The sequence below is a fragment of the Indicator indicator genome, chromosome 4 (genome assembly GCF_027791375.1).
Source record: "Indicator indicator isolate 239-I01 chromosome 4, UM_Iind_1.1, whole genome shotgun sequence".
NCBI lineage: Eukaryota > Metazoa > Chordata > Aves > Piciformes > Indicatoridae > Indicator > Indicator indicator.
In genome coordinates, this window is record NC_072013.1 from 6,342,809 (window position 1) to 6,369,311 (window position 26,503).

Sequence of the window (26,503 nt, forward strand, 5' to 3'; positions counted from 1 at the left end):
TAACTTAGCAAAAAAGTAGTTAAACCCAGTATTGAGGATGAAATATACACCATCTTGACATGCTCTCAATACTCAAGTCAGGCACATGAAAGACTGAAGTTCACTCTGAAGAACATGTAATTTTGCTCAAAGATCCACCAGAAAAAAAAAGAAAAAAAAAAAAAAGGAGGGGGGGACAAGTTTGTATTTCCTCTTGTCTTTATTTTCCCTCTATATACTTACCCACATGGAATAATTTAAACATACTTGACTCCCCACAGAATTTGAGTCATCTGCACTTTCTAAAGAGTGATTGCAAAGCCCTGCTTTGCAGCTGCCAAATGGAGACAGATTGGTTACAAATTGTTTTCAGAACCAATATAGCAGTTGAGAAAGAGTCTTATCATAAAGTTCTGTTTCCACAGTGTTTGTATCATGATGAACTATCTTTACAACATCACAAGAACAAAAAACCTCAACAAAAACAGGAGAACAGAACGGTGCCATTTTCATTCTCAAAAGGCAGATAAACATAAATATGAGCCACAAGCACAGATCACAATTAGGGAGCACTTAAAATGTGGGCAGAGCCACGAAAAGTAGCTGTGCCAAAGCAGTAGCTCCTTTACGTTACACATCTGCCACAAGATCCAAATTTAAACACGTACATTCGCTTGCATGACGACTGCTATGCCAACGCAAATACTGCCAAAGGAGCTAAAATTATTCAGCTATGGACTGGCAAATGAATCATCAGCTAAATTATGAATACAAATCCCTATTAGTAAATACGATGCAGGAAGCAGACAAAGCCCAAATGCCCTAACAGCCTGGCAGTGTCCTCTGCACCATTATCTAGGAGGCAGGAAGGAGTAGAAGACAATATCCTTTTCACTAGAGGACTCCTTCTTGACAGGAAAAATCTCAGACTTAAGATCCATTTAACTGCAAGCATGGTCCCTAAATATAGAATTCCAAGATACATGGACTTCTAATTACAGCATAACATCACATTTTTACTTTTTAATTTTTACTGAAAAACTATGGAAACACGATGTGAGTAGTCAGTTTTCATCAGAGGCTGTTCGCAAGGCTTCAAAAGCAATACTGTAAATAAAATTTTTCAAGGCTTTACTAATTTTTTTATTCTGGCACAGTGGTGGCTTTTTCCTACTGCAGCATTTGAAGGGACAATGAATGAAGCATTCTGAGAGTCTTTTGCACTATACATTCTCATTTCATATTACATCAATTCAAAGTGCAAGGACAGAATTATACAGAAAGCTCAAAAAAGGTTTAAGAACAACATTTTCAAATTAGAATTTTGTCCCGTTTCATGCTTGCTGTTCCTTCAGATTTGCCCATACTAAACTTCAACAGGATGCCACAGATAAAGACTTCTAAAAAATATTCTTAGGTGGCTAAAAGTAATAGGGGTTAAGCACAAAATTATTCTTGGAAATCTTCGCAGGTTTGTGGCTGTAAGTACCTAAAATCCCTTTAATATCTGGCTGCCACTACTCATTTAGGGCTGACATTTCAGATTTTCAGTTACAACATGGACTGAATTTCAGTGTTGAAAAAACAGATCCACCTCAGGGTGCAAACAATGGGCATCACTTCAGAGCAAAGGAGGAATACATGGGGCTTGCAGGGACTGCCATTAACAGTTGGCCTCTCTTCAGCAAAGGGAAATCTTTGTGTGTGAACCAAATATTTCTGGTAGAGTTACTAACCTAAATGTTCTGCTACTAAAAAAATTCTCTAGCTAACAATTTTGCATTGATCCTCAGAGACCGCAGTGTATTTCAGTTCAAAAGCAAATAATACAGACAGAGAACAGCTGTGAAATTTGGAAATGCTACTAATTTAACCTGCAGGAAAGGGAAATCATAGCTGTTTCACAAAGGAGCCCAAAGCATGCCATCAGTACCCCCTTCTGATGCTCAGAGGGATAAAGCACCTCTCCTACGAGGACAAGATGAGGAAGTTGAGGTTGATTCAGCCTGGAGAAGAGAAGGCTCTGGGGAGACCTGGAGGCCTTCCAGTACTTAGAGAGGAGCTTACAAGAAAGATGGGGACAGCCTTTTAAGTAGGGCCTGTTGTGATGGGACAAGAGGCAATGGTTTTAAATTAAGAGAGGGTTGATTCAACTAGATATGACTAAGAAATTGTTTACAATGAGGGTGGCAAAACACTGGCACAGGTTGCTCAGAGAGGTGGCAGAAGCCCCATCCCTAGAAACATTCCAAGTCAGGTTCAACAGGGCTCTGTGCAACCTGATCTAGTTGAAGATGCCCCTGCTCACCATAGGGGGGGTTGGACTAGGTGACCTTTAACAGCCCCTCCCAACCCAAAATATTCTGTGATTCTATGAAACACAAGAATGCAAAGCAGATTAGCAGTGACAATTATACCCAGCATTCAGAGAGGAGGAGCATGTTGATTCACACACTAATTTTGAGGGTGGCATCCCAGTCATCAGCAATACACATATGCCTGGATCTGTAATTTAAATAGCCCACTTTTACAAGCAGTGTTTCTCTCAGTTGTAAGTATTATTATTTGCCCACTTACTATTTGTGGCCATGGGTTTTAGTGAAAAAACAAAGTTTGAATATATTACATCTTCTAAAATGAAGGGTTCAAGTACTACACAAGGAAACTGTGAGGAGAAAACCATGTCATGAGAGGAGAACTGTGCTTTTAACAATCTCCTTTCATAAGGCAGTGCAGTAAGCTGTATACTTGTGTCCAGAGACTGGCATGTACTGACCAAATATTTGTATGCCCAAGTCTCCTCACCCATATTTTTAAACAGAGTAAACCAGAACCACCAGTACTGGCTCTCCCAGTAGAATATCTTCTTTGAAATCATTTATCATATGCCTAAATCCCCTACATGGAAAAATCAGTGATCTTGCACAGATCAGTCAATCTTAATCTTCCTTAAGAAGAAAAGACTCCCATAAAACGTTGCAAAGGTCTGTGTCATAAATATTCCAAATTGTGGTATACGAGCAGAGCGAGAAGCTGTAGACAAGGGAGGATAAATTCCAGGACTTAGGAAGTGCACTGTAGACTACAGCCAAGCTGAGTGTCATTCTACTGAAGGAACAAAGCTTGTAAAGGTTGTAAAGTACAACAAAGGTTGTACTTATGCCAAACCATTTGGCATAGTCTTTGGTAACAGAGAAGGGCAGGGCAAAACATACCATTCTGTGCAACTTCATTCACAACATCCTAACATCCTGTAGCTACATTATTTATGCTATTTAATACATGAAAAATGCTTAGGTAAGCCTACTGCAAATGCTTGGACAGGAGCACTTCTGAACACTGGGGAGGCAGGAGAGATTAGATGCAGAACCTGGCTTTGTGTCCTCTGCCTCTTTCCTAAGATCTACATAGAATACAGACAGTTAAACAGAAAAATATTTCATCCAGCCTCTGACAGAAATCAATGCAGACATTTCCAAAAGAGCAATATCAAATCTTATTACAGCAGCAGTTCCCAGAGTTATAGTACGTTGTGTACCAGTGACCTCTCTAAATCCAAATCTTCTACTTGCTTCCAGATGGATCAAAAAACAGGACCTACAATCCCAAACTCTGGACCATACATTTTCACATGACAGTGCCATGGGAAATACAATTAAATTAAAGGCTAGTATAACATCCAAACCATCTCATACTTCAGCAAGCTCTTAGGCATAGATTTCTCATACATAAGGTCATTAAAACTAACATGGGTTCTACAGTTTTCAGTTCCAAGAAGCATGCAAATATTTAATCAATGATTTGTATGCTTTTGCATCCAGCTTGATTTGCAGGTACACAGTTATTTATTTGATTTATAAAGCACAAACCTTGGCTCTGAGTATGCTAGCATAAATTTCATTTCACAGCAAAATTCAGTGCAGTCTAAATTCCAACAGAGAAAATAAACATCCCTAAGTCCAGAACGAATGGCAAGACCCTTGGTGTTTTGGGAAGGTGCCTACAAGGAAAAGCAACCTTTGCTACATAAATAAAGATGAACCAATTCTAAACACAGACTCAATCACCTTAAAGTCAGAATGACAGACCTCTCTAGTACAGATCTCAAAGCTGGCATTCCTGGGCTTTGTTACAACTTGGTTTCCTTGCAACCCCAATATTACAAAGGGAGGAACTTGCAAGCATTCTCTGCAGTTTTTCCTAAATTTCCTTTTTACTTTCTTCCAAACAAGAAAAAAAGTGTAAGACCTCCTAGGTGAAAGGGATAGAGCATGCTGAAGATCCATGATGCAAACTATGCAAGAAAGGCAAGAGTGATTCAGCCTGACTTACTCTCAGAAGATTTAATGCCTTTATTCATCATCACAGAAAGGGGTGAAAGGTGAGATAATAGCACATTAGCACATTCTTCTCTGTGGACTACTAGTCACAAAGAAATTTCTTAACCTGAAACAAGAGTTGGAGAATTTGTTGAGTCAGCCATCACAAAACAGGGCAAACGACAAGAGGGATAAGTTGCCTATTTTAAAAACATTAAAAGACAATTTCTTAAGGTGCCTTTGTAAATTCTCTTTATTATGCTACACCTATCCTATTATAGCCATGTAAACATTGTGAAGTACAGGTCATAAACACCCTTAAGGTATCAGTTCAGAGAAAGGAAATGTTACATAAAGCAGTATTTTTAAAAAATCCTTTTTTTTTTTCTTCTTGATGTGTGGGTACAATTTATGAAAAATTAATGAAATCTACTAAAATATTTTAAGTTCTTAAATGTCACTTTCATTATACAGTAACTTACATGCAACCTCTTTGCAACTGTTTAACAAATCTCTCCAAGTTTCTTACAACACATCTGCTGGTAAATAGAACAGAATCACAGAACTGTCAGGGTTGGAGGGGACCTCAAAGATCATCTAGCTCCAAACCCTCACATTAGATCAGGTTGCTCAGAGCCTCATCCAGTCTGGCCTTAAAAATCTCCAGGGATAGGGCTTCCAACATATCCCTGGGCAACCTGTTCCAGTGTCTCACCACCCTCACGGTGAAGAACTTTTTCCTAACATCCAATCTGACATAATACAGTAAAAAGAATGCAGAAGCACACTTAGAGACTAGCAGTGTTTTCCTTCATGAAATTTCAGTATATATATTATGTACACTTTGTTTTCTAAATGTGTAAGTTAATGTCTAAGCCCTGTCTTGAGCCAAGTGAAAACGTACTTGTCATCCTCATACAAAAAGAGCAAGAAAATACATATTAACATTAACATTTTTGCTGACTCAAAATAATCAAGAATATAAAACAAACCCAGAAGTCTTCTGGGTGTTCCTACTTGAACAGCAATAATTTTCAGGATTCAATGTGAACTTATCAAAATTACTTTCACTGGTCTGAAGCTTCATTTCTACAAATAAATTTGAGGAGACATCCCCCCCGCTATCAAATTCATAATAAATGCCATCCTAAATCTGCATGTGCTAAAGGAATTAACACTTCTCATTGGACAGTTCACATAGCATTTAAGTTTAAAAACACCTTCCACACTGACATCTAGTGAAGTTCTGCAGTAAGGAGAAAAAAAAAACCCACTCCAACGCTTTGCACTTACAGAAAGCTTTTCATCTTCCAAATTACCTGTACTTTAGATCACTAGAATTTGCAACACATTTGTACATCATGCACCACTCTCTTTTGAAAGACATTTTGCCCCTGTTCTTAATAAATAACACGTTTGCCTGCCAAAGGTTCAGACATTCTGATGGGTACATTAGAAAAGTTGTAAGATCTGCTATAATTACATCTGAAACAGAAGCAGCAAAGTTACTGTTTCCCTATTATGCCAGGTGTATTTATAAAGGCTAAACACACAGCATTAACAAGCAATTCCACCTAATTCAGTGGGAATTATAAATACAAAAGATTTTGATTTGTACATTTTAGATATTAGAAAGTCAAGTCATCTCTCTTCTCCATGCAGTATTCAGAAAGAGCAAAGGATTTCCAATGCCCTTTAAATTCTGTAGTGATCTACAAGTCCAGAAGTGCAGAAAACCCTGACCTAGGGTCTGGGATCCCAGTACTTCTGTTTGATCTTCAATCTCCTGACACCATGGTTATTGGCTTCACAAGACAAGTTTGGAAAGCTAGATGTTTTCTGGTGCTTGATGGATGTGAGAGGAAAATCAGCTGGATATTAAATTATGCTTTGGCTATAAGCTGCCTGAAGCTGAATTACACACTTGTAATCACTTCAATTGCAAGGCAAAAATACTAGTAATTAATTGTGGCAATATGACAGGATTTAAAGCAACCATACAGAATTCTTTGTAGTATAGAAAATGGAAAAATCTGAAAGATATCAACATTTTATGTGCTGAAATTAGTTCCACTTGCAATGGCATCAGAATGAATTTCTCCGCTTAATAACCTTCTTTTCAGCTGCATCTAATCTTGACAACAAAAATGCCATCAAGAATTATGAAATTGAAAAATGGCTTCTGTTTAAAACAAGGAAGTCTTAATACTTGCACTCTATTTTGTATTTCATCACAGACAAGCTCAATAATCTGAGATAAAGCTGCCAGATGTCCAGGTTTCTCTGGACACAGCCCTTTTTTTCCAACACAATTTCTGTGCCCTGGAAAGAAAAGATTGAATTAAAAAAAAAAAAAAAAAAAGTAAAAACTTTTGGATATTTGCCTGGAATTTCCAGAACCTGGGGCACCATAATCAGGTAGTAGTTTTAATGTGGCTGCTTGATGCTTGGAAATCATGGACAATCTATACCCACCAGGAGTTTTGTGCATCTGAATAAAGAGATGCTTTGTGTGCAGGACACATCTATTATGCTCCCTTTACTAATAGTTCTGAGTAAGACATGCCAGGTATTTATGTCCAGAAAATTCAGGACATGCCTGTGAAAGTCCCCACATGAAGTACTTGCTCCAAGGCAATCTTCTAAGCGCTTCCTCAACTTGCACATGCATATAAGAAAGTTGGAAGACTGCATAGGGTCACTAAGGTACTTACACAAGATGGGTAAATAGCAATAAGCACAGAGATGTTAGTACACAGATTTGAAGATGCAGAACTAGATTTACAGGGACCTAGCACCTGTTTGTGTAGCAAAATCAACAGACCTCTGGAATCAAGGGCTAAGGGGGTGAAGGCAAGAGAAGATGCTTACAAAGGGGATAAGCTGCACTGGGCAGCGATTAGAGCAGCACTAACTACAGACAGACAAGAGTTTGTAAATACTGAAACAGCTTATCCTGAGATTTGAGAAGATATTTCCTTCCAGTTATGATTCATAGTCTCTAGTCATCTCAGGGTAAGGTGGACCAGTTTTTGTTTTAAAGAAAAAGATCAAATTCCTCATTTCAGAGAAAGAGCAATGCCCTGACAAAAGGTTGTCCAGCTTCAGGCTGTTTAATATTAAATACTCATTTGATAAAAATACAGAAATTCTAAACAGCATGGGAATTAAAAACCAGATTTCCCCTACTTCACATGTCTAACCACCAGGTCACATTTTCTCTCCTTCTTACAATTTTTTACTATTCCATACAGAGATGAGTTTTAAAAAGGAGAGCTGATAATGCCTGTAATCTATGAAGTTATGGTTACCGCACGCTTCCCAGAAAAAGACGTGTCTTGAAACTCTCACCCACATCCTGGGTACCTGCTCTCTGACTGAACCAGCAGGTCACAGGAAACAGCATCCCTACTTCAACAACCGTTTTTGTGAAGACTCACAAGTTGTACTCAATGGCTCACTTAGCAGCACTCACATCTCAGCCAACATGGATTGTGGAACATCCGTTTAACGGAGCATAAAGCATTTTCTGTACATTTAATAGATGCCAAGGTATGCAGCACCATGAAAACTATGGTACCAGAGAGCCTGCCCAGAAGCAGAATTTTAGGTACATAAAGGATCTTCAGTCCAGAGGCAACACCACCCAGGTAGTTGCAGAAAGGAAAATCTAAGAATCAAAATTTCAGATCTGGAGAGATACTAAGCCCATGAAACTTTAAGTCATTTTCCCAGTCTTTATAAAAGGCACAAGATCTCTCTGCCTCTCAAGAGACTTGCCATTTTTGATTCAATGATGTTTATTAATGCATCCTACACAGCATGTAGCACAATATTCCAGGATGGATGGCAGAAGAGGCCTGCAATTTCTACAACAGCAATAACCACTGCATACATGGAAACTGACAGATAAGAACTTTCCTTCATAAAAAAAAAAAAAAATCTTCTTTAAAAAGCTTGATAAAGGTTGTTTCGGTGAAACACTTTACCATGGAAACGGAGAATACTATTATTTAGGGTCTCTGGCCAAACTCAGTACCATTAACAACACAATTTCATATTCATTGCAAAAAAAATATGCTGGCACAATATAACAAGACAAATTAAAGATTCATTTAAAAAACAGGCATTTCAAATTAAAAAAAAATAGCACAGCTTTTGTTCTTCATCCGTGAACACACATATTACCAAAATAATCTCTGTATTACTATTATTAACATCACCACATCCAGATTAAATGGGACTGTCCCAACTTGTGGCAAATACACTGTGATTTTGAGAGCCTAAAGCTGTTTCAAGTTATTAATAGAAGTCTTCTGGTATTTACAAGTTTCCTGGTTTCATCAGAACAAGCTATATAGCCTTGATCTCTTTTTTTGTCAGCTTGCTACAATATGGTATGAAAAGGCAGCAATAGGCAACATCCAGACTGCCCTACAGTGCTTTAAGCTGTTTGTGATGACAACAGGCAGTAGAGGTCTAGGTGGATCCAGTCACTGGAAACCATTCAAAAGCATACACAAAGCGTCAGCCTCAGAATGGGGCAATAAAAATCTTACTGATTCCCAGATTGACTCCACATTTGCCTTTTACAGAAAAACAGTGATTAATATGCTGAACTGAAAGGATGTCTGACAAAGGAAAAAATACACATCTCTGTCTGGTGTAGCAAATTCAGTGAGCAGCTGTTAGAGACAAAGTGGGAAAGTAATCTGAATTCGAGCAAAATGGATAAGTTTTTGCTGGAATCAATGCAAAAACATATACCCAAGACTGGCATCTGAACCTCAAAATCTTCAAGAATAGCATGGGTAAAGAGCTCATTGCCATACAATCCTTTTGGACTGAAGACAAAAAGAAAAGAAAGAAATCTGTTGTCTGAACATCTGGTACCGCCACAACAGAGTATAAAAAGCTCTGCTACCCTTTCATTTCTGTGCCATATTACAGGACTGAAATTACTACCTTGGATGATTCCAAACCATGGTCAAAAGATGTAATAAGTTCCAAATTTTTCCCTGCCAACAGAAATAAAGACACTGTAAGGACACCTGCTTACCCATCAATCAGGAATCAGGCTGTCTCTCTTAACATCCAATTCTAAACCCTCCACTGGAAAGCAAGATCTGCTTCATTTAATAAAATGCACTTCCTCACATAAATGACTGACAACAATCTTTTTTCTTCACCTACAAGCAATCAAAAACTTATGCTTCTCACGTTCCCTAAAGCACCAAACAACATTGCAGTGCATTATTTTTTTAATTTCTGGAGGACCTAGGCCAAAGTTCATTAATAAATTAAGTCTTTGAAAATCAACTAAATCTACTTACACAAGTAAATTAGACAAAGTTTGTCTTCATTAGACTTGAGACTCAGGTCAATCTAACCTGCTTAAGTTAAAAAAAGAAGAGAACAATAATCACCAACATCAATCCCTTGCCACAATGTGCTTGTATAATTAGCTTACTGAAACCAATTAAACACACAAAGATGCATTTATAAATAAATAAATGCTAAAACACTAGATGAGAAGACTTAATTATTCTTCCAAGTTCTGCAACAGATGCTAAAATGATTCCCTTGCTGATGAGTTTAGAAAGGATACCTTTCCACCAGACACCAATTAAAGACATTCTGATTTTGTTCACACTCAAACCAAACAGGATGTTAACACAACCGCCTATGAAATCATGGAGAAAACTCTTTAGAACCATAGAATACCTCAGACAAACAATGGATTAAATAAGAGTTCCTCTACCTTCAAGCCATCTGCTAGTTTGCCAATGAAGCTCCAGAGAAAGAATACTTAGGGCAGGCTTCTTCTCATCTGATTTTATTCATCCAAATTTCTGACTTGAAATTCCTCCTATATTCAGTTGAATAGATGTGAGCATTTCTGGAGAAAATAAAATTCCACCTTCAGATATGTACCCAAAACCCTAACATGTCTGCACCTGAAGGTAGGCAGAGGCTTATCTCACCTACCATTCACAGGTCAAATTGACTTTAAATAGCTTCATATGCCAAGGATGGTGCTCACCTCACCGAAATGTGGTAATAATAAAGCATTGAGTCCAATCTCCCTCGTTTTACATTGCTTGAGGGAACAACATATTTCTCAAGCATTTATTTCATCATCGAATAAAGCATATTATGGGATTATTTTCTCTTCACATCCACACAACCTGCCTGGATAGCTACCTCAAACTGGGCATTCATTTAAGACAACAGAAACACAAGCAAGATGAATCCCTGACAGTGCACTGCACCGCAAACATAGTTTAGATTTAGTTGAGCAGACACTAAGTGTTGAGAGTTCATTTCCTGAACTCTAATAACACAAATAACTCATTTAGAGTATTGTGAGTACTAACATTGTTAATTTAAATTGACCTTAGCATTGGTAGGGGGTGTTGGCACACCAGGATGTAGAGGATGAGTATAAATCCCTTTGGAAAAAAATCAGGCAGAAAGCCTGCAGAAGACAGAAGACAACTGAGCGTACAGAACGACCTGGGCTGGCAGCAATGATGTTAAGTCCATGAGTTGTCATTAGAACAAAAACATCACCATGGGCTTTGCCAGGCCAGTCCAATCACAATGACCTGGCCTATACAGATTACTCCTTGAAATGGTGAAGTCAAGTCAAATTTTGGTCAAACTTATGATCTTTGGGAACACTGAGGTACCATATGATTTCAAGCATGGATGCTTATCCGTTAAGAACTGGAACAAAAACACTTTGCAAAAATACATTACTTAAAGAAAACTATGTGACTTGTTCAGAAATCATACTAACTTCACGATAACCTTTCACACTAAACTCTGTAATGCTTGCTTTTGCAGGGGGGAAAAAAAAACCCCAACAAACACAAACAAACAAACAAAACACACACACAAAAAATACCCCACAAAGCCAACAAAACCAAACAAACAAAACCAAAAACAAACCAATCATCTGCTGGGGCAAGCAAATCCTATCCAGGTGGAGTTCATAGGCAGGTAAAATAGAAGCAATAACCAACAATTCCAGTTGTAGTATTTCAGGGTGTGCCTATATGTGGACCTGCTGCAGACATACCTGAGCTGGTTTACATATGACAGCAACATGGACTTGCAGCCAGCAACACAGCATAGTCTTGTCCAGTCACTTGCAGCTTTATTCCCTGCTTTTGGTGGATGTTGTACCCTCATTTAAACACTGTGCTGCTGCAGTTGTCACCATCTCAACTCAATGGTTTGAAACAAATACCAGTCCGTGAAGCACAGTCATTTCTGACTGCAAGGCAAGAGCACTCTAATGGGCAGATACCATTTAGAATCACAAAGTTGTTTTGGTTGGAAAAGACCTTTAAGATCATGAAGTCCAACTATTATCTAAACTTTCAAGGAGTTATAGAGAGGAAGAAGGTCTCTCCTCAGCCTCAATTACCTCCTAACTATCCATTCACAGTAATAGAAAATGATTTCCTGGACCTTCCTAAGTCAAATGCCAGTTACGTTCTCCCCTGGTAAAAAGGTCTCATGGAAGCTGCTCAGTTCTCTGCTCCTGCTTACTCCTAAACTACTTCACCCTAACCCAAAACACCTGAATTGAGGGAACTCACCTGAGGAAATATTTTTTAAAATACTCACTTGAATTTAAATAACTCCTTCTATTTGGATTAATTAACTTTCCTGCTCCCCGTGTAAAGTAGAGCAGGATTAATTATCTCCCTTTAATTATCTTCCCAGACTAAGAAAGTGAAACACTAAAATTCAATAACTTCGTAGGCAGGGGGAACCTCCATGATAGAGGAAGAAATTGAAGCAAGAACCTGAACAAAATTGAAATAAAACTTCCAATGAGATTAGTGGAAGTTATGTAAATCATACGTTGCTGTGGGTCCCCTGACACCCATTCAAATACAACGTTAAAGGACAACATCAGGGGCCTTACTAACAGTATTTCAAAACTGTAATACTGACTATAAACACACAGTCAACACACTTAAATCACTATCAAGCTCAATTATGAGAACAGCTGTAAATGAGTAAAATGTCAGTATCATAAATGATTACATTAGCCTTCTTTTCTCTTCCACTCCTCATTCTTTTCTTTTTCAAGGGCAGCAAGGCTTCCAGGACAATCCTCTATGCACCATATGTGCTCTTCTTCCCACCTCCAAGGACTAGAATTATAAAATGAAAGCTAAGATCCTCAGAGTTATAATTATTTCATGACTTAGGACTTTAAGACACCAAGTAAATGAAATGAATGAGAACTGATAATGGCAAGACTTCTGTCTTGCAGATGACTTTAAGGATGTAATAACCAAGCAGTCAATGGGTCAAAACGATTAGCAAAGGAGCTCAAAACATTTCCAATCTTTTAACAGAAATTTTAAAGGCATCTACTCAGTCTGCACAGAGAAAGCCTTAAGCTCCTAGCACACTTACTAGTGAGTAAGCTTCATGCCACCACCATCACTTCTTTCATGCTCTTTCTGGGTTTTAGAGCTTTATTGCTCATAGAGGATAGTGTTCTGAAAGAATAGGTCAGGTATTTCCATTTTCACTTGGATTTTACCTCTTGGAGTAGCACACTATGTGCATTTTAATGCACAAGAGCTGATTGAAGGGCGAAACTCCTGTAGGAGAAAAGGTTGAACTTTGGTCATTTGGACTCTTCACTGCTTCCACTTTCTGCCTCAGTAAGACAGAAAACATTATTATCCTCATTTCTTAACATTTTATATTCAGGGTGCACTCACTCTGCATAGAGCAAAGGAAAAATGAACAGCAGCTACATTTTTGCAAGCATTAGAGAGATACGTATAGCAACACCATCATACATAGCAACACTGTCATACATATCCCACAGCAGAACTATTTACAGAGTTCAAAGGCTAACTGATGCTTTGTTTCCTGACAAAGTGACCCATAGATTCTAGTTTTCCTTGAAGTGCTTCTGCTGCATGTTACCCTGGAGGAACTTGTTCAGTCCTATCCCCTCCCCATACTCTGCAAACCTCCCTTGCAATAACACTTCTTCAGCAAAGCAGTTGTGGAGCTTATGAACTCTCTTTTGTTAGTCTAACTGGTTTGCTGATGGGCTGACAGTCTGGCCTTTCCCTGGTAGTTGGTATGTTGCTTCAACCCTCCACAGTAACCAACAGTACAGACCATTCCACATGTCTGACATCAAAGAATGTTAGGAGTTGGAAGGGACCCTGAAAGATCATCTAGTCCAACCCCCCCTGCCAGAGCAGTATCATCAAGAGCAGGTCACACAGGAACACATCCAGGTGGGTTTTGAATGTCTCCAAAGAAGGAGACTCCACAACCTCTTTGGGCAGTCTGTGCCAGTGCTCTATCACTCTCACAGTGAAAAAAAAAATTCCTTATGTTCATATGGAACCTCTTGTGCTCCAGCTTGCACCCATTGCCCCTTGTTCTGTCACTGAACAACACTGGGAAGAGCCTGGCTGCATCCTCCCAACACTCACCCTTCATGTATTTATAAACACTAATGAGGTCACCCCTTTGTCTCCTCTTCTCCAAGCTAGAGACCCAGCTCCCTCAACCTTTCCTCAGAAGGGAGATGTTCCACTCCCTTAATCATCTTTGTCACTCTGCACTGGACTCTTTCAAGCAGTTCCCTGTCCTTCTTGAACTGAGGGACTCAGAACTGGACACAACATTCCAGATGCAGCCTTACCAGGGCAGAGATTCTTACAGCCAAAATTCGATCTGCAGGTCTCTAACACACCTTGAATGACAACGATGGGCACACAGTAAATAAAAACAATTAATTATTACACAGAAGTCACATCTTCTATAAAAAACCTCCTTAAATAAGCATTTCTATTCCATTACATACAGAATGAGAGGTAAGACAGAGAAAGGGCTTAGTTTTCCACTTGAGAATAAAGGTGTTTGGAATGATGCCTACGCAAACCTACTCATTTCTTCTCCATTAATTCCAGTAATTTTCCTGTAAGCACACCTGGTTTTCTATATCCAATTTTGATTTGCATAAATTCTTCCCAGAAAAGAAACAATTACCTCTTACAGAACGATTTCTCCATTAATGGACATTTTGGCAACAATAGATAATGGAGGAATCCTTGATTAGTTGCAGGAGAATTCTGACCAGAATAAACAGCCATTTACGTCAAGAGTCTCAGCATAACTTTGCTTTAAAACCCAGAGCACTCAGTGTGTGTGATGGTTTAAAACCATCGCAGTGTGTTAAGGGAATATGACCAATCTATAGACATCCTGAGTAAATTAAGGTGTGCCTGAAACAGGTTTTTTGCATATACAAAACCCCAATAGCTAAAGATGCTATAATAAATGGATAAAGTATCTGTTCTTGAGCTGCTAATAGGCCCTTTCAACTGCAGCTCTAGGCTCTGTCTCTCCATCCTACCCATTGGCTGAGCATCAGCCCAGAATACCAAGCCATGACCCAAATCAACAAGAGGACAGAATTCTTTCGCAGCCCTTTCCCAGCCCCATTCCAGCTACAGCTCTAGGCTCTGCCCCTCTCCCACCCCTAACCCTAGCCCCATACTTCCTCAAATATCCAAACTACCATTTTCTCTTGAATTTCAATTCCTCTTCAAAAGCCAATTTGACATCAATAACACAGACATTGTCACTAATGCAGCTTCTGCTCATTAAGCCCCTGTGAAAGTGGCAGTTAACCCCTTAGTCACCGAAACACAGTGCTTGCTTTGAAATGTCAGAGTCAACTGAGGAGTTGTTGACTAATATGGTTTCCCTCTCAGCACAATGAGAATGGTTAGACTTGAAAAGTGGAAGAGAAGGCATTATAGTTTAGCATTTGAAATGTTTTAGAGATATACCACAAAAGTTCTGTCTAGCTAGCAGCTGAATTAGCAAGGAAACCAATTTAGGAGTCATGCTTACAAAAGGAGGCATACTGTAGTTTTCACATCCTTGAAATATGATCAGAAAGGACAGGCATGCAGGTATTATGAATCCTAGCCCACTTTTGGATGGGATGCTTAACTATTTTCAACTTCAATTTTTCCACAGGAAAATAGAAACGATAATAATCCTGCCTTTCCTGACAGTAAGGCTGTGAAACTTAATCCATTCAAATTCTATGAAAGCCTTTTGAGCTTCCTATAAGAAAACGGTTATTTAATTAAACATTGTTACTATTCCAAAGGAGCAACTGTAACAATAAAAATCCTATTTATTTTCCTGCCTATTGCAATATGCATAACTGCCCAACCTCCACCCCCAACTGAGTGCTTGTGTCTGCTCTGATAAGGACTTAGGCCAGTCAAAGTCTGTTATATGAGGAAAAGCATATTCTGCTCCAACACAAAAACATTTCAACTAGTGGTAAATTTAACAGCTGTTATGACCACTAGGATTTTTAATAGTGTTTTAAAATTAATTAGATTAATGTTATTTTCCTGTGTTTCATGTACTTTCTAAACTAGGTTTGCTTCTTTTTATCAGTTAAAATACATTCCAAATTCTTTTGCTGCCTTATTTAAAGAATTAGAATAGTTCTTAAGGACCTAGAAAAAGAAATTAATGGAACACACTGCTTTGACATTTCTGTCTACAAATGAGCCCAAGGTTGATGGTGTTATCTCTCAACCAGCACTGCACTGCTCTTTATTTATATTTCATCTATTCCTAAATGAAACTGTAGTGAAAATGGAAACACAAAAGAGATGCTGCAGCCTTAAGTAATACCAGTTAGAGCAGAATCCAGATGTCCTTTTTTTAGCTTTTCAGAGCTTAATAACTCCAGCTTCCCCTCAGAGCTTTCATGTACGACTGTCTAATTCAATGATGCTTCCCTTGATTATAAATGTTGGGACAAGGAGCCTCAGAGTTGAATGTACACAACTGTTACTGGGTTTCTACCCTGGGTTGAGGTCACAGTGCACATCATGGAGGCCAAATGTAATTCACCAAGTATGAATCTGACCAAAAAACTGACAGAAATACAACAGGCAAACTCTTGTCCCTGTTATGATCCCCATCTGATTGGAGAAAAACCTGGAGATTCCAACTGGTTCTAAAAGCTCAGGACTGATAGAAAATACCTAGAAGACAGCACTGGAGAAAAGATTTGTCTATAAGCTATGTGAAATACAGGACTGAGCAGAAGTGGGCTACATCTTGCTTCAAAAGCCACAGCCAGGTAGGCAGCACAAGGAACAGAGAGGAATGATGACAGTAAATTTTAATGGACCACAACAAGGGTCTAAAAGAAAAAAAAAAAAAAAAGAGAGGATCTCTAAGCTCTCAACAACTCAAGATCTCCAAAATTTGACCACAGTAGAAAGCCAGTTTTGAACTGATTTTACACTCAGAGATGTAAGCTGCACTATAAGCAAGCTACTTCCCTCATTCAGAAGGTTTCCAGTTTGTTTAAAGCACATTCAGATGTAACAACTCAAGACTAGCTCCTGTTTCCTTCACAGAATAGGACATAGCACAATCTTAAAGGTATCTGCTTATCTCAGCCAATGCAAAGCCAAGCCCTAAAAAACATCTCACTCAATGCCAAGTATTGATGAAAATCTTTCAAAATATCTGTTTTCTTAGTCCACATCAGGTACAATATCTTGGTAATAACCTCCTTCTAGATGTGCTAGAATTCCTTCTTTGGATTCAGAATTGCCACTTAGAATTAAACAAAGGTACAATTTTTTTTCTATTATTTATGTTGATCCATTTCAAGCAGTAAATGGACTCATCATCATGTCAAACCCTTTATTGGTACCTACACTACTTGCTGCCCAAGTGCCTTAGCTGTTAGCCCAGGGCCCAGTACTGAAAGACAAATTCCCAATACCAACAGTTTGCTTGAAGTCAGTACATGCACAAAATGAAATTAAATGAAAACTAAAGAAAACCATTTTGACTACCTTGCCATGTAGTTTGTGGACATCGTATCTTATTTGAGCAAATTCACGGAGCCCAAAAGATCCTCCAACAAGATACAACTGAAAAACAACAAAATGAAAATGGACATGTTAGAGGATTACTAGGGTCAAAAAACCTACTTTGTACACTGACCCAATTCATTTACCAAGGGACCCTACTATTTTTCCAACAGAAACACCAGGAAATGAAATCAAGGATCACTTGGAAGATATGTATAGGAGGAGTATATGTAAAGTCAAAGGCTTCTTCCACCCTCTAAAGCTTGGATTTAATGAATTTCCTCCTTTATACAAAGGCAACTACTTCATGACTCACATTTTCTATGCACTTCTCCTCTTAGCCCTTCTTTTCCCTCCCCTAACCCCTTCTTTTCCCGCCCCGTATGGCTTCTTGACATAACTGCAGCAAAGGAACCTTTACCTCACTGCCACAGGATTTATTCTTATCATTTGCAAACTCTATGGGGAAGTACCAATGCCACATTGACTTACTCTGATGTCTGTGGATAAGAGATCTAATAACCTTCTTAAAAGATTGAAGCTGTAATTCAATGATATATTATCACATAGGCTAAGAAATCATATCCAGCACACCTGCACTTTTATTACTGCCTCCTTAGATGTCTTGCAATTCCCCCCACATCTGTAAAGCGTATGAATGAGAATAATAAAGGGAGAAATGAGAGAGGGGAAAACCTTCATATTCACATAAAGAAGTTGTTAAATTGTTCTTTCTTATGACAGAGGGCTATCATAAAAGTGTCTACATATTTCTACTATTAAAAAAAATACAGACTAACCAAAAAAGATGAAGTATTGTTAACAAACACCATTAAAGACTTTAACATTAACTTAGAAAAGTAGTTATTTTCTGGAAGAATCAGACCTCTTGCTCCTGCTGTGACCTAACAGACTCTGCCTGCTGTTCATAGGCTCATGTGCATAGGCACAGGAGGCCCAAAGGCTTCACATCTAGAGATGCATATCTATGGAAGGTGGAAGCACAAGGAAGCTCTAAGGATCTGAGTGAAAAGAAAAACACCCAACTACCAAATGGAAAACAACCCCCAACACCACACTGTTTTATCATACCACATTGCTCATACAGTCCTTCATTACAGGCTGTTGCTGCACTGGTAACTGTTTTCTACACAATATTGACTGGTATCTTGCTACATACTCAGTTTGCAGCAATGGCTTGTGTCCAAGAATTGTTATAATTATGCTGCACATGTAGTTAAAATACTTTCCAAAAGGTATGCAATGCAAAGCTCACATCACTAAGGCCACAAAGTCATGTTCATTCAATTTAAATAACAAATAAACAAACAGACAAACAAACAAATCTTCTACATTTTTTTCTTCTAGAAGTTGCAGGACTACATGATTTCCCATCAAGCAGATTAAACCAGTCACAACCATGTGAATGCACCACACACACTTATATGCTGATAAATTACAGACTGGAACCTAGGAACTACTGTGCTCTTCTCAGAACAGAAAACCCTTCAATGACAGCCAGGATTTGAAGGCTCCACAATCTCTTTCTGACCTGGCCCTTTCAATAAGCCTACAAATTTAGCTAACAATTAGAAAGAAACAGACCAACATTTTGTGATATGAACATTCATCTATTAGGCCACAATCAGAAAACCTTGCACTAAGTTAACTTTCAGCGACTAGAAATCTGACCTACTATAAAACTGGATGGCACCATACTTCTATCATAACTGTTCAAAGAATGAATGATGTTATAAATAATGAATCACCAAAATACAAAACAGAAAAAAAACATATGAAACAAACAAAAAAAACCCCAAACACAAAAAAAAAAACCCTCATGTGCCAGTATTTTCTTGAAAAAGAGTAACAGGAAACAGAAAATGAAGTATTCAAAAGGCTTAAAAAGAACCTGAGCATTGTTCAAGCATTATTTGATTAAAGCAGGAAATCTGTCAGCTGAAGATATGGCAACACATAATGCTGAAAGTCTCAAGGATGAAACCATAATTGAATTTCAATACGGTTGACACCTCAGCATAAATCTTCATTAGCAGATCTTCTTTTTAACTCCTAGCAAGCCTTATGTTAATTAACAGCCAGTGAGTTAACAAACTTCAAGTCTTAATGAACAGAAATCAGAGGTGCTACAGACAAGTTTATGGCTGCTACAAAGCACAGGTTATTGCCTTTGTGTATATTAGTATGCTGTCAAAGAGTGGCTATGGCAGGGCAAAAGCAACTGTGTTAGAAATGGTTCAGTACACAGCTGTTAAACTAGGCAGAAAGCAGCAATTACTTGTGACATCAATTAGAAATTAGTTTGCCCAACAACAAACTTGTATGAACTCCATACCATTATGGGATGCAGTATAAACAAGTGGAAGACGTTACGACGAGGTCTGCTCCTCGTAACCCAACTAGGATTTAACAGATAAGCTGTGTCCATGGTCCAGGATAAAAAAAGAAATAAATAATAAAATAACAAAAAATAAAATAAAAAGTTCTGAGTCCCTTAGTTCAAGAAGGACAGGGAACTGCTTGAAAGAATCCAGTGCAGAGCCACAAAGATGATTAAGGGAGTGGAACATCTCCCTTCTGAGGAAAGGCTGAGGTTGCTGAGGCTCTTTAGCTTGGAGAAGAGGAGACTAAGGGGTGACCTCATTAATGTTCATAAATACATGAAGGGCAAGTGTTAGGAAGATGGAGCCAAGCTCTTCTCAGAGATGTCAAATAATAGGACAAGGGGCAATGGGTGCAAGCTGAAGCACAGGAGGTTCCACAAGAACATAAGAAAAAAACATTTTCACTGTGAGGGTGGCAAAGCACTGGCACAGACTGCCCAAAGAGGTTGTGGAGTCTCCTTCTTTGGAGACATTCAAAACCCACCTGGATACGTTCCCGTGTGACCTACTCTAGGTGATCCTTCACTGGCAGGGGGTTTGGACTGGATGATCTTTCAAGGTCCCTTCCAATTCCTAACGTTCTGTGGTTCTGTGATAATACATTCTTTAGCTTTGGTCATTTAAAACTATGTAATATACACTGTAACTAAGGGAAATCAAGTAGAAGGTTGTTGCACGAAATAAGTCATGTACTGCTCATTTCGTCTCATCTCATTTTATCACTTGTTTGACAGCAACCACCTATTTATTATACAATGCATTTTACATTTGCAGCTGTACACATGGTGATAAAGTTGATACACAAACATCTCTCAGTTCCTCTACACAGGTTTTGTCCTGAGACATCACCTTTATACTACTAAAGGGAAAAAAAAACCCTCTTCACACAGCACAAGCAGTGTAAGTGCTGTGGCAAACTGGCATATTTTGTTTATTGGGCTTTACCAGTATAGCTGCCTTTACACTTCCAGTATTGCAATGGTTGATGGAACATCAGTTAGGCTGCGTTAGAATCAGGGCACATTGATGCTGTAAGAAATTACAGTGAAATACTACATCATGTAATGCTGGAAGGTTAGAATTGGGATTACATCATTTTCAACAGCACAGAATACACACACACACACACAAAAAAAAGAGTATAAATAATTTGTTTACAAGTTTACTTGACCAGCATTCTAAAGAACCAAACATAACCATTGTAAAACCAGACTAGAATCAGTGTTATTCAGCACTTATTTAATCAATCAACAGTATGTCAATATATATAGCTGACAGCCCTGAGCATGAATTGCTTTGATCTACACAAGCCAGAGCAGCGATGATTAGTCAATTAGATTTTGGAAAAGTGTGCTAAAAAGCAAGTAAGAGAAGGCATAAATTAATTTATGCAACTGTAATAGCATTAAAGGTTATAAAGGACTTAGTGACTGACAATGCATTGAGTGGAAATGCTAGTCCTGATTTAGGTGTTTCCGTTCTCTTTTTCGCATTATGAGGGAAGATGCCTTCACGATCTTAATTTAACTATATCTAAAAGGAAGAATGCATACATAAAAACAACAATGAAGCAGCAAGAATCACCAGCCAAAATGATTAAAAGTGAGACAAGACTCAAATTAAAAAATTCCAGCATCATTATCAGCTTGTTGGCTTTACATATTCTATAGGTCTCACATACATTTCTAGTTTCCCATCTTTAAAACAGAGATAATCTCCACATTCCTTGCAAAGCTACTCCTCAGTTCAAAAAGTACTACCAGGGACAAATTTTCCTAGTGTAAGCCAAGGGCAACAGTAAAATTCAGTATGTTCCATCCACTAGTCCAGGCATAAATGACACAGTAGAAGTTATTCAGGATGCAATATAAATAAAGCAGTTAGAATGGCAACGTTCTAATGAAGTCAGGCTCAAGTTCACCCTCCAGTTTACTGAAAGGGGAAAAGTAATGCAAAATATAAAGAAAATTAAGGTATACTTTTCTTCATGCCAATTTCAGGGTCATACAGATACATTACTTACAACATAAAACGTTAAGGCACTGGCATCTGAAGAGCTCTGAAGATGAAAAAAATCAAATAGACCTGCATTGTTTGATTGTGAGAGAATTACTTATTTTATATGCTTCAGAATGTGGACCAAACCCCATTGTTATGTAGTGAACATCATCTGTCTAGTTACTTGAATGCATTCAGTGGATTGATGAAATTATAACAATTTCTCACTGTTTCCTTTTCATCTGAAGTTTCCCTTAATTAGGCAAAAATTATACCAGTCAGACAGCACCTAACAGCAAAGCAAAGAGCATAGCAGCACTGCTAGCACAACCTCCCCTAAAGATCTCACATTGGGTTATTCCTTTATGTTTTAGTGACCACACACACAAAAAAACCCCAGCACCCTACTCCCCCCCCCCCAAAAAAAAAAAAAAAAACAACACAAAAAAAAACCAAAAAACCCAACAAACCTGCAATGTTGTAATGCAATTATGCATGCATGGAAGACTTGCATGTTCCAAAACAAAATGAAAGATAGGATGTGACATAAGAGCACCATCTGTCACATACACTCAGCAACCTCAATAAATGTTTTATGTAAAAAAATGACATAAAACTCTCTTTAATAACATTCCTTTAAAAAATTCTATTTGTTCACTTCTCCATTGGGAAGTATGTTATGTAATCAGTTATAGATGGCAGCAGTCTGATCTCTTGAATCACATCTTAGGATGGGAAATGTTTGTATTTGTCACCAACTACAGAGAGGTAGTCACTCTGTTCTCATAACAGCAGAATTTGGGACTTAGAGCCAATCCCTATTTTTTTTCAGTTTCCTGCATAATCTAAAGCAGCCATCTCCAGTTCAATGGGTTAAAGTAACAAAAAAATATTTCTCTGGCAGCACCCAGCAATTTACTGTATTACAGGCATCTCTGTTGTTTGAGAAATCTGTTCCTGCTACAGTACTAATTGTGAAAGCCAGATTACAAAATTACATAAATCCCTAAATTAACCAAATCACAGTATTAAGGGTTGGCAACACAGATTATGCAGTGGTGGAAACTGTTATGATATATATCACTGAGAAGGTATATGATAATTTTCTAACCTCAAGATTGCTGCTGTAAAACCCTCCAGCTATTCATCAGGATATTCAAATTTAGAACAGTCATGTGAATGACTTTATTTTAGCTTGCAGGGATCATGGTAAGAAGGGTTTGGGGTTTCCTTTTTAAAAAACTGTCTTATGTGCAGTGCAAGACTGGTGAAAGATGGCAATCTGACAGCCCAGAAGACTGAAGTCTCTTTTCTGTTCCCTAAATAAAGTAGCAGGGTAAACTGCCAGTCCCAGAAAAGACTCAGGCAAGTCATCTTAACCTGAGGCGCCCCCCTCTGCCAGCTCTAACTCTCAGGAGTTTTCCTACAGCCATTCCAGCACTTGGCTCTTAGGTTGAAACTACTCAGAAGAGAGAATGGTGCAAAGTCTCCTCAGAAACTTATTAAATCCTCTCCCTACCCTCGATGGGCACAGAAGAGAGTCCAACTTTTCTTCTTGTCTACAACAAATGGAAATAATTTTTAGTTTGGATCAGAGGCCTCCTTTGGGGAAAACCAAAATCTAAAACTATCCATATCCCTTAGTAGTCATTTTATTCAAAAGACAGCAGACTGCACTGACTTAATGCATACACCAGAATTCACAAACTGCAGAAAGACTGACTTGCATTACATTCAAAATGGTTTAAATATGCCAGTAGATGACTGCCTGGCTACCATGTTGGCACCCTGGGACAGCAGCTGGTATAAACTGCAGCCAGTTGTAACTGACTGATAAAGCAGAGGAGTATAGTTTTCACAGCATGCCAAAATCTGTATCGAGTTTTAAACTTGACCCAAGGTCTTGGGTTAATTGGTTTCATATAGAGTGTATTCAAAGCAGTGACTGAAGATTGCAAATATGAATTGCTACAGGCCAAAGTAAAACAAACCAAAAACTGTCCATATCCTTCCAATGCTACTGGTCTATGTAGTTTATCAAAATGTCCTTTCTGTAACACGTTGGAAAGCACAGAAAATGCATTTAATAGAAACCAATCTAAGAACAACACAAAACAGACAGAAACTTATATATGTGTTCCTCAGCATGGGAATTGGCACAACAGGTCATTTTCAGACACAGCATTGTCAGTTTGCATTACACACATTGCTTGGGCTGGTCAGGTGGCAAGGGAATTTCACTCTGCAGCTGTTTGAAAACCCAAGTGTGCCCTGGTGGTCAAGCTGCACTTTCTGAGTGCCACCTTCTCTTTCTTCACAAGCTTCTGAATGCCAGCACCTTGATTCCTTATTAACATTATCATTCCCTTTAATCAGAAGTTCAAACCTAGCCAACGTACATTACAATGAGAGATGTTTACATATCATGGCAAGCTGGTGTTCTTCTGGTATGTTAGGCCCAGCTCAAAACATCAATAAACTGAAACCTGCAGTAAAGAACAAAAAACATTACTACTCAGGTAAAACTTCCCTACTAACAACACTGGACAGAGGATGCAGATTAAATGCACTATAGTGTGCATCAATCCTGTACCCTTACCATCATTGTCCCTTGAAGAAGATGGAGACTTGGAGCAGGACTAAACACACAAAGTGAAAACAGAAAAGTCTGTACTTATGTTCCTCTTCTGAGTCTCAATATAGAACCTCAGTTCCCCCGAGTGCCAAGTTAGCCATTTTAACAGCACTCAACAAGGCAAACATGTTCTTTATGCTTTGAAGTGAAACATAGCAGAAATATGGACTACTGAAGAGTATATAACATTTACCTGGAAAATAGTACTCAAACATTAAGAATCAAAACAAAAGGTTAAGGCATTGATTCAAAAGATGAGCTCAGAAATGTTAAGGCCTGATGGTCAACTGAAAGAATGAAGTCAGCTAATTCAGACTGCACAAACCGGAGTCCGCAGAAGCTCACAGAATCACAGAATCAACAAGGTTGGAAAAGACCTCAAGGATCATGACAGTCCAACCTGTCACCCAAGACCTCATGACTACTAAACCATGTCACCAAGTGCCATGTCCAATCCCCTCTTGAACACCTCCAGGGATGGTGACTCCACCACCTCCCTGGGCAGCACATTCCAACGTCTAACAACTCTCTCCATGAAGAACTTTCTCCTCACCTTGAGCCTAAACCTCCCCTGGTGCAGCTTGAGACTCTGTCCTCTCGTTCTGGTGCTGGCTGCCTGGGAGAAGAGACCAAACCCCTCCTGGCTACAACCTTCCTTCAGGTAGCTGTAGACAGCAATGAGGTACCCCTGAGCCTCCTCTTCTCCAGGCTAAACAGTCCCAGCTCCCTCAGCCTCTCCTCATAGGGCCTGTGTTCGAGGCCTCTCACCAGCTTCACTGCCCTTCTCTGGACATTCAGCTTGAACACACTGGCTTCCACTGCAGCACAAACAGTTCCAGGGGTTTTGTCTGAAACAGCTCCACACTCCACTGTGGGTTCAAATCCAAACAGATGAATAGGAGATGCAAAGCAGAAGTGCAGCAGAAGTCAAAGATGTATCTCATCATAAGCTTAGAGACCCAGTATTTATAATACCAGTCACTGAAGCATAAAAGCAACTCTCTGCTTCGATAATTGGGAGTAACCAGTTTAAAATTTCAAGAACAGTTTTGTATTTATTGCTTTCCCAAGCTACAAACGTAACACTTGCGACTTTTGCAGGCAATCACAACTTATCTGCAAATATTATAAGTCAGAATTCTCTTCCTGTGGGTAAATGTTAATTTCTGTTCATCCCTCCAAAGCATATTAGCATTTAAATCAACTGCTATGCATACGTCACACTTTATTGTAAAGTTAGATGAAGTAATAGATACCAATAGAAGTCCTGCAGTTCAACCTTATGATTTGATCAAGGTGATAATGTGACTGATGTTAACAATAACACTGACATATCTAAAAGTGAAAAATGCTGATTGTAGTAATCCTTTTTCAAACAATATCAGAAGATAATGTAATAACAGTTTCTACACATAGACACTGATGGCAGCCATAGATCTCAGAAATGTGATTACTCCTCAGAAGAATTTTCCATGTTTCTGATTGTTTATATCATCTTTTATGGGCAGATCTTCCAGAATCCATGGGAAAAAGTGTGCCTTGTATTCAGCACACCCCAGGACTCAGAATTCAGTGGCTTTTTATGAAATTAATTAGGAATGCTGTATTTAAAGAAGTCTGGGAAATTTAGTTATTTAAATGATAAGAACACAGTTTCCCAATCCATTAGCCCTGTAAAACTTTTACTTTCAGTGACTTGCAGCACAATAAATTAACATTTCACAGTATTTGCAAAACGTTCCTGGGCATCATCATCATAGCTTTCAGATGATCCTGACTTCACTAGTGAACGAAACTAATGCACAGAAAAATAATTTAATGTCCTGATGTCTGGGAAAGGAGGGGGAGATGTGCTTTGCTTTATTTTGTTTGTCAAAAAGGCTGAGAGACAACTGGTTCATTAACAAGGACTTAAGATGCCACTGACCTTCTCTAACAGTGCCTGGAAGCACTGATCTCATTGTCAGGGACTCTCCCTAATCTGATCTTCGTGTCCCATGTGAGATGTGCATTCCTGGCATCTCTAGACAAAGTGTTTCTCCAAGTAAACCTGTACTTCTGAAGGCAGCGAAGTAGATGGCATTGTCGTACAGTCTGTGTGCAGAAACACAGATGGACACAGATTTTAGAAACATGTTGATTAACTGAAAAATCTCACACTCTTCCAAGCTACCTCCATCTTCTCTTTTGGCAACACTTGGCACAGCACATGAAACAAAGACAAGATCCAAAAGGAGA

General features: G+C 38.7%; 1 protein-coding gene across 1 annotated transcript in view; it reads right to left on the reverse strand.

The window, feature by feature from the left end:
• LOC128981694 (cytochrome c oxidase assembly protein COX16 homolog, mitochondrial) overlaps window positions 1–26,503 on the reverse strand; it is a 46,888-nt gene that overhangs the window by 14,320 nt on the left and 6,065 nt on the right. Inside the window, exon 2 of the mRNA XM_054400626.1 lies at window positions 17,210–17,287. Coding sequence (XP_054256601.1) covers window positions 17,210–17,287 — 78 coding nt within the window. The remainder of the gene's footprint in view (window positions 1–17,209; window positions 17,288–26,503) is intronic.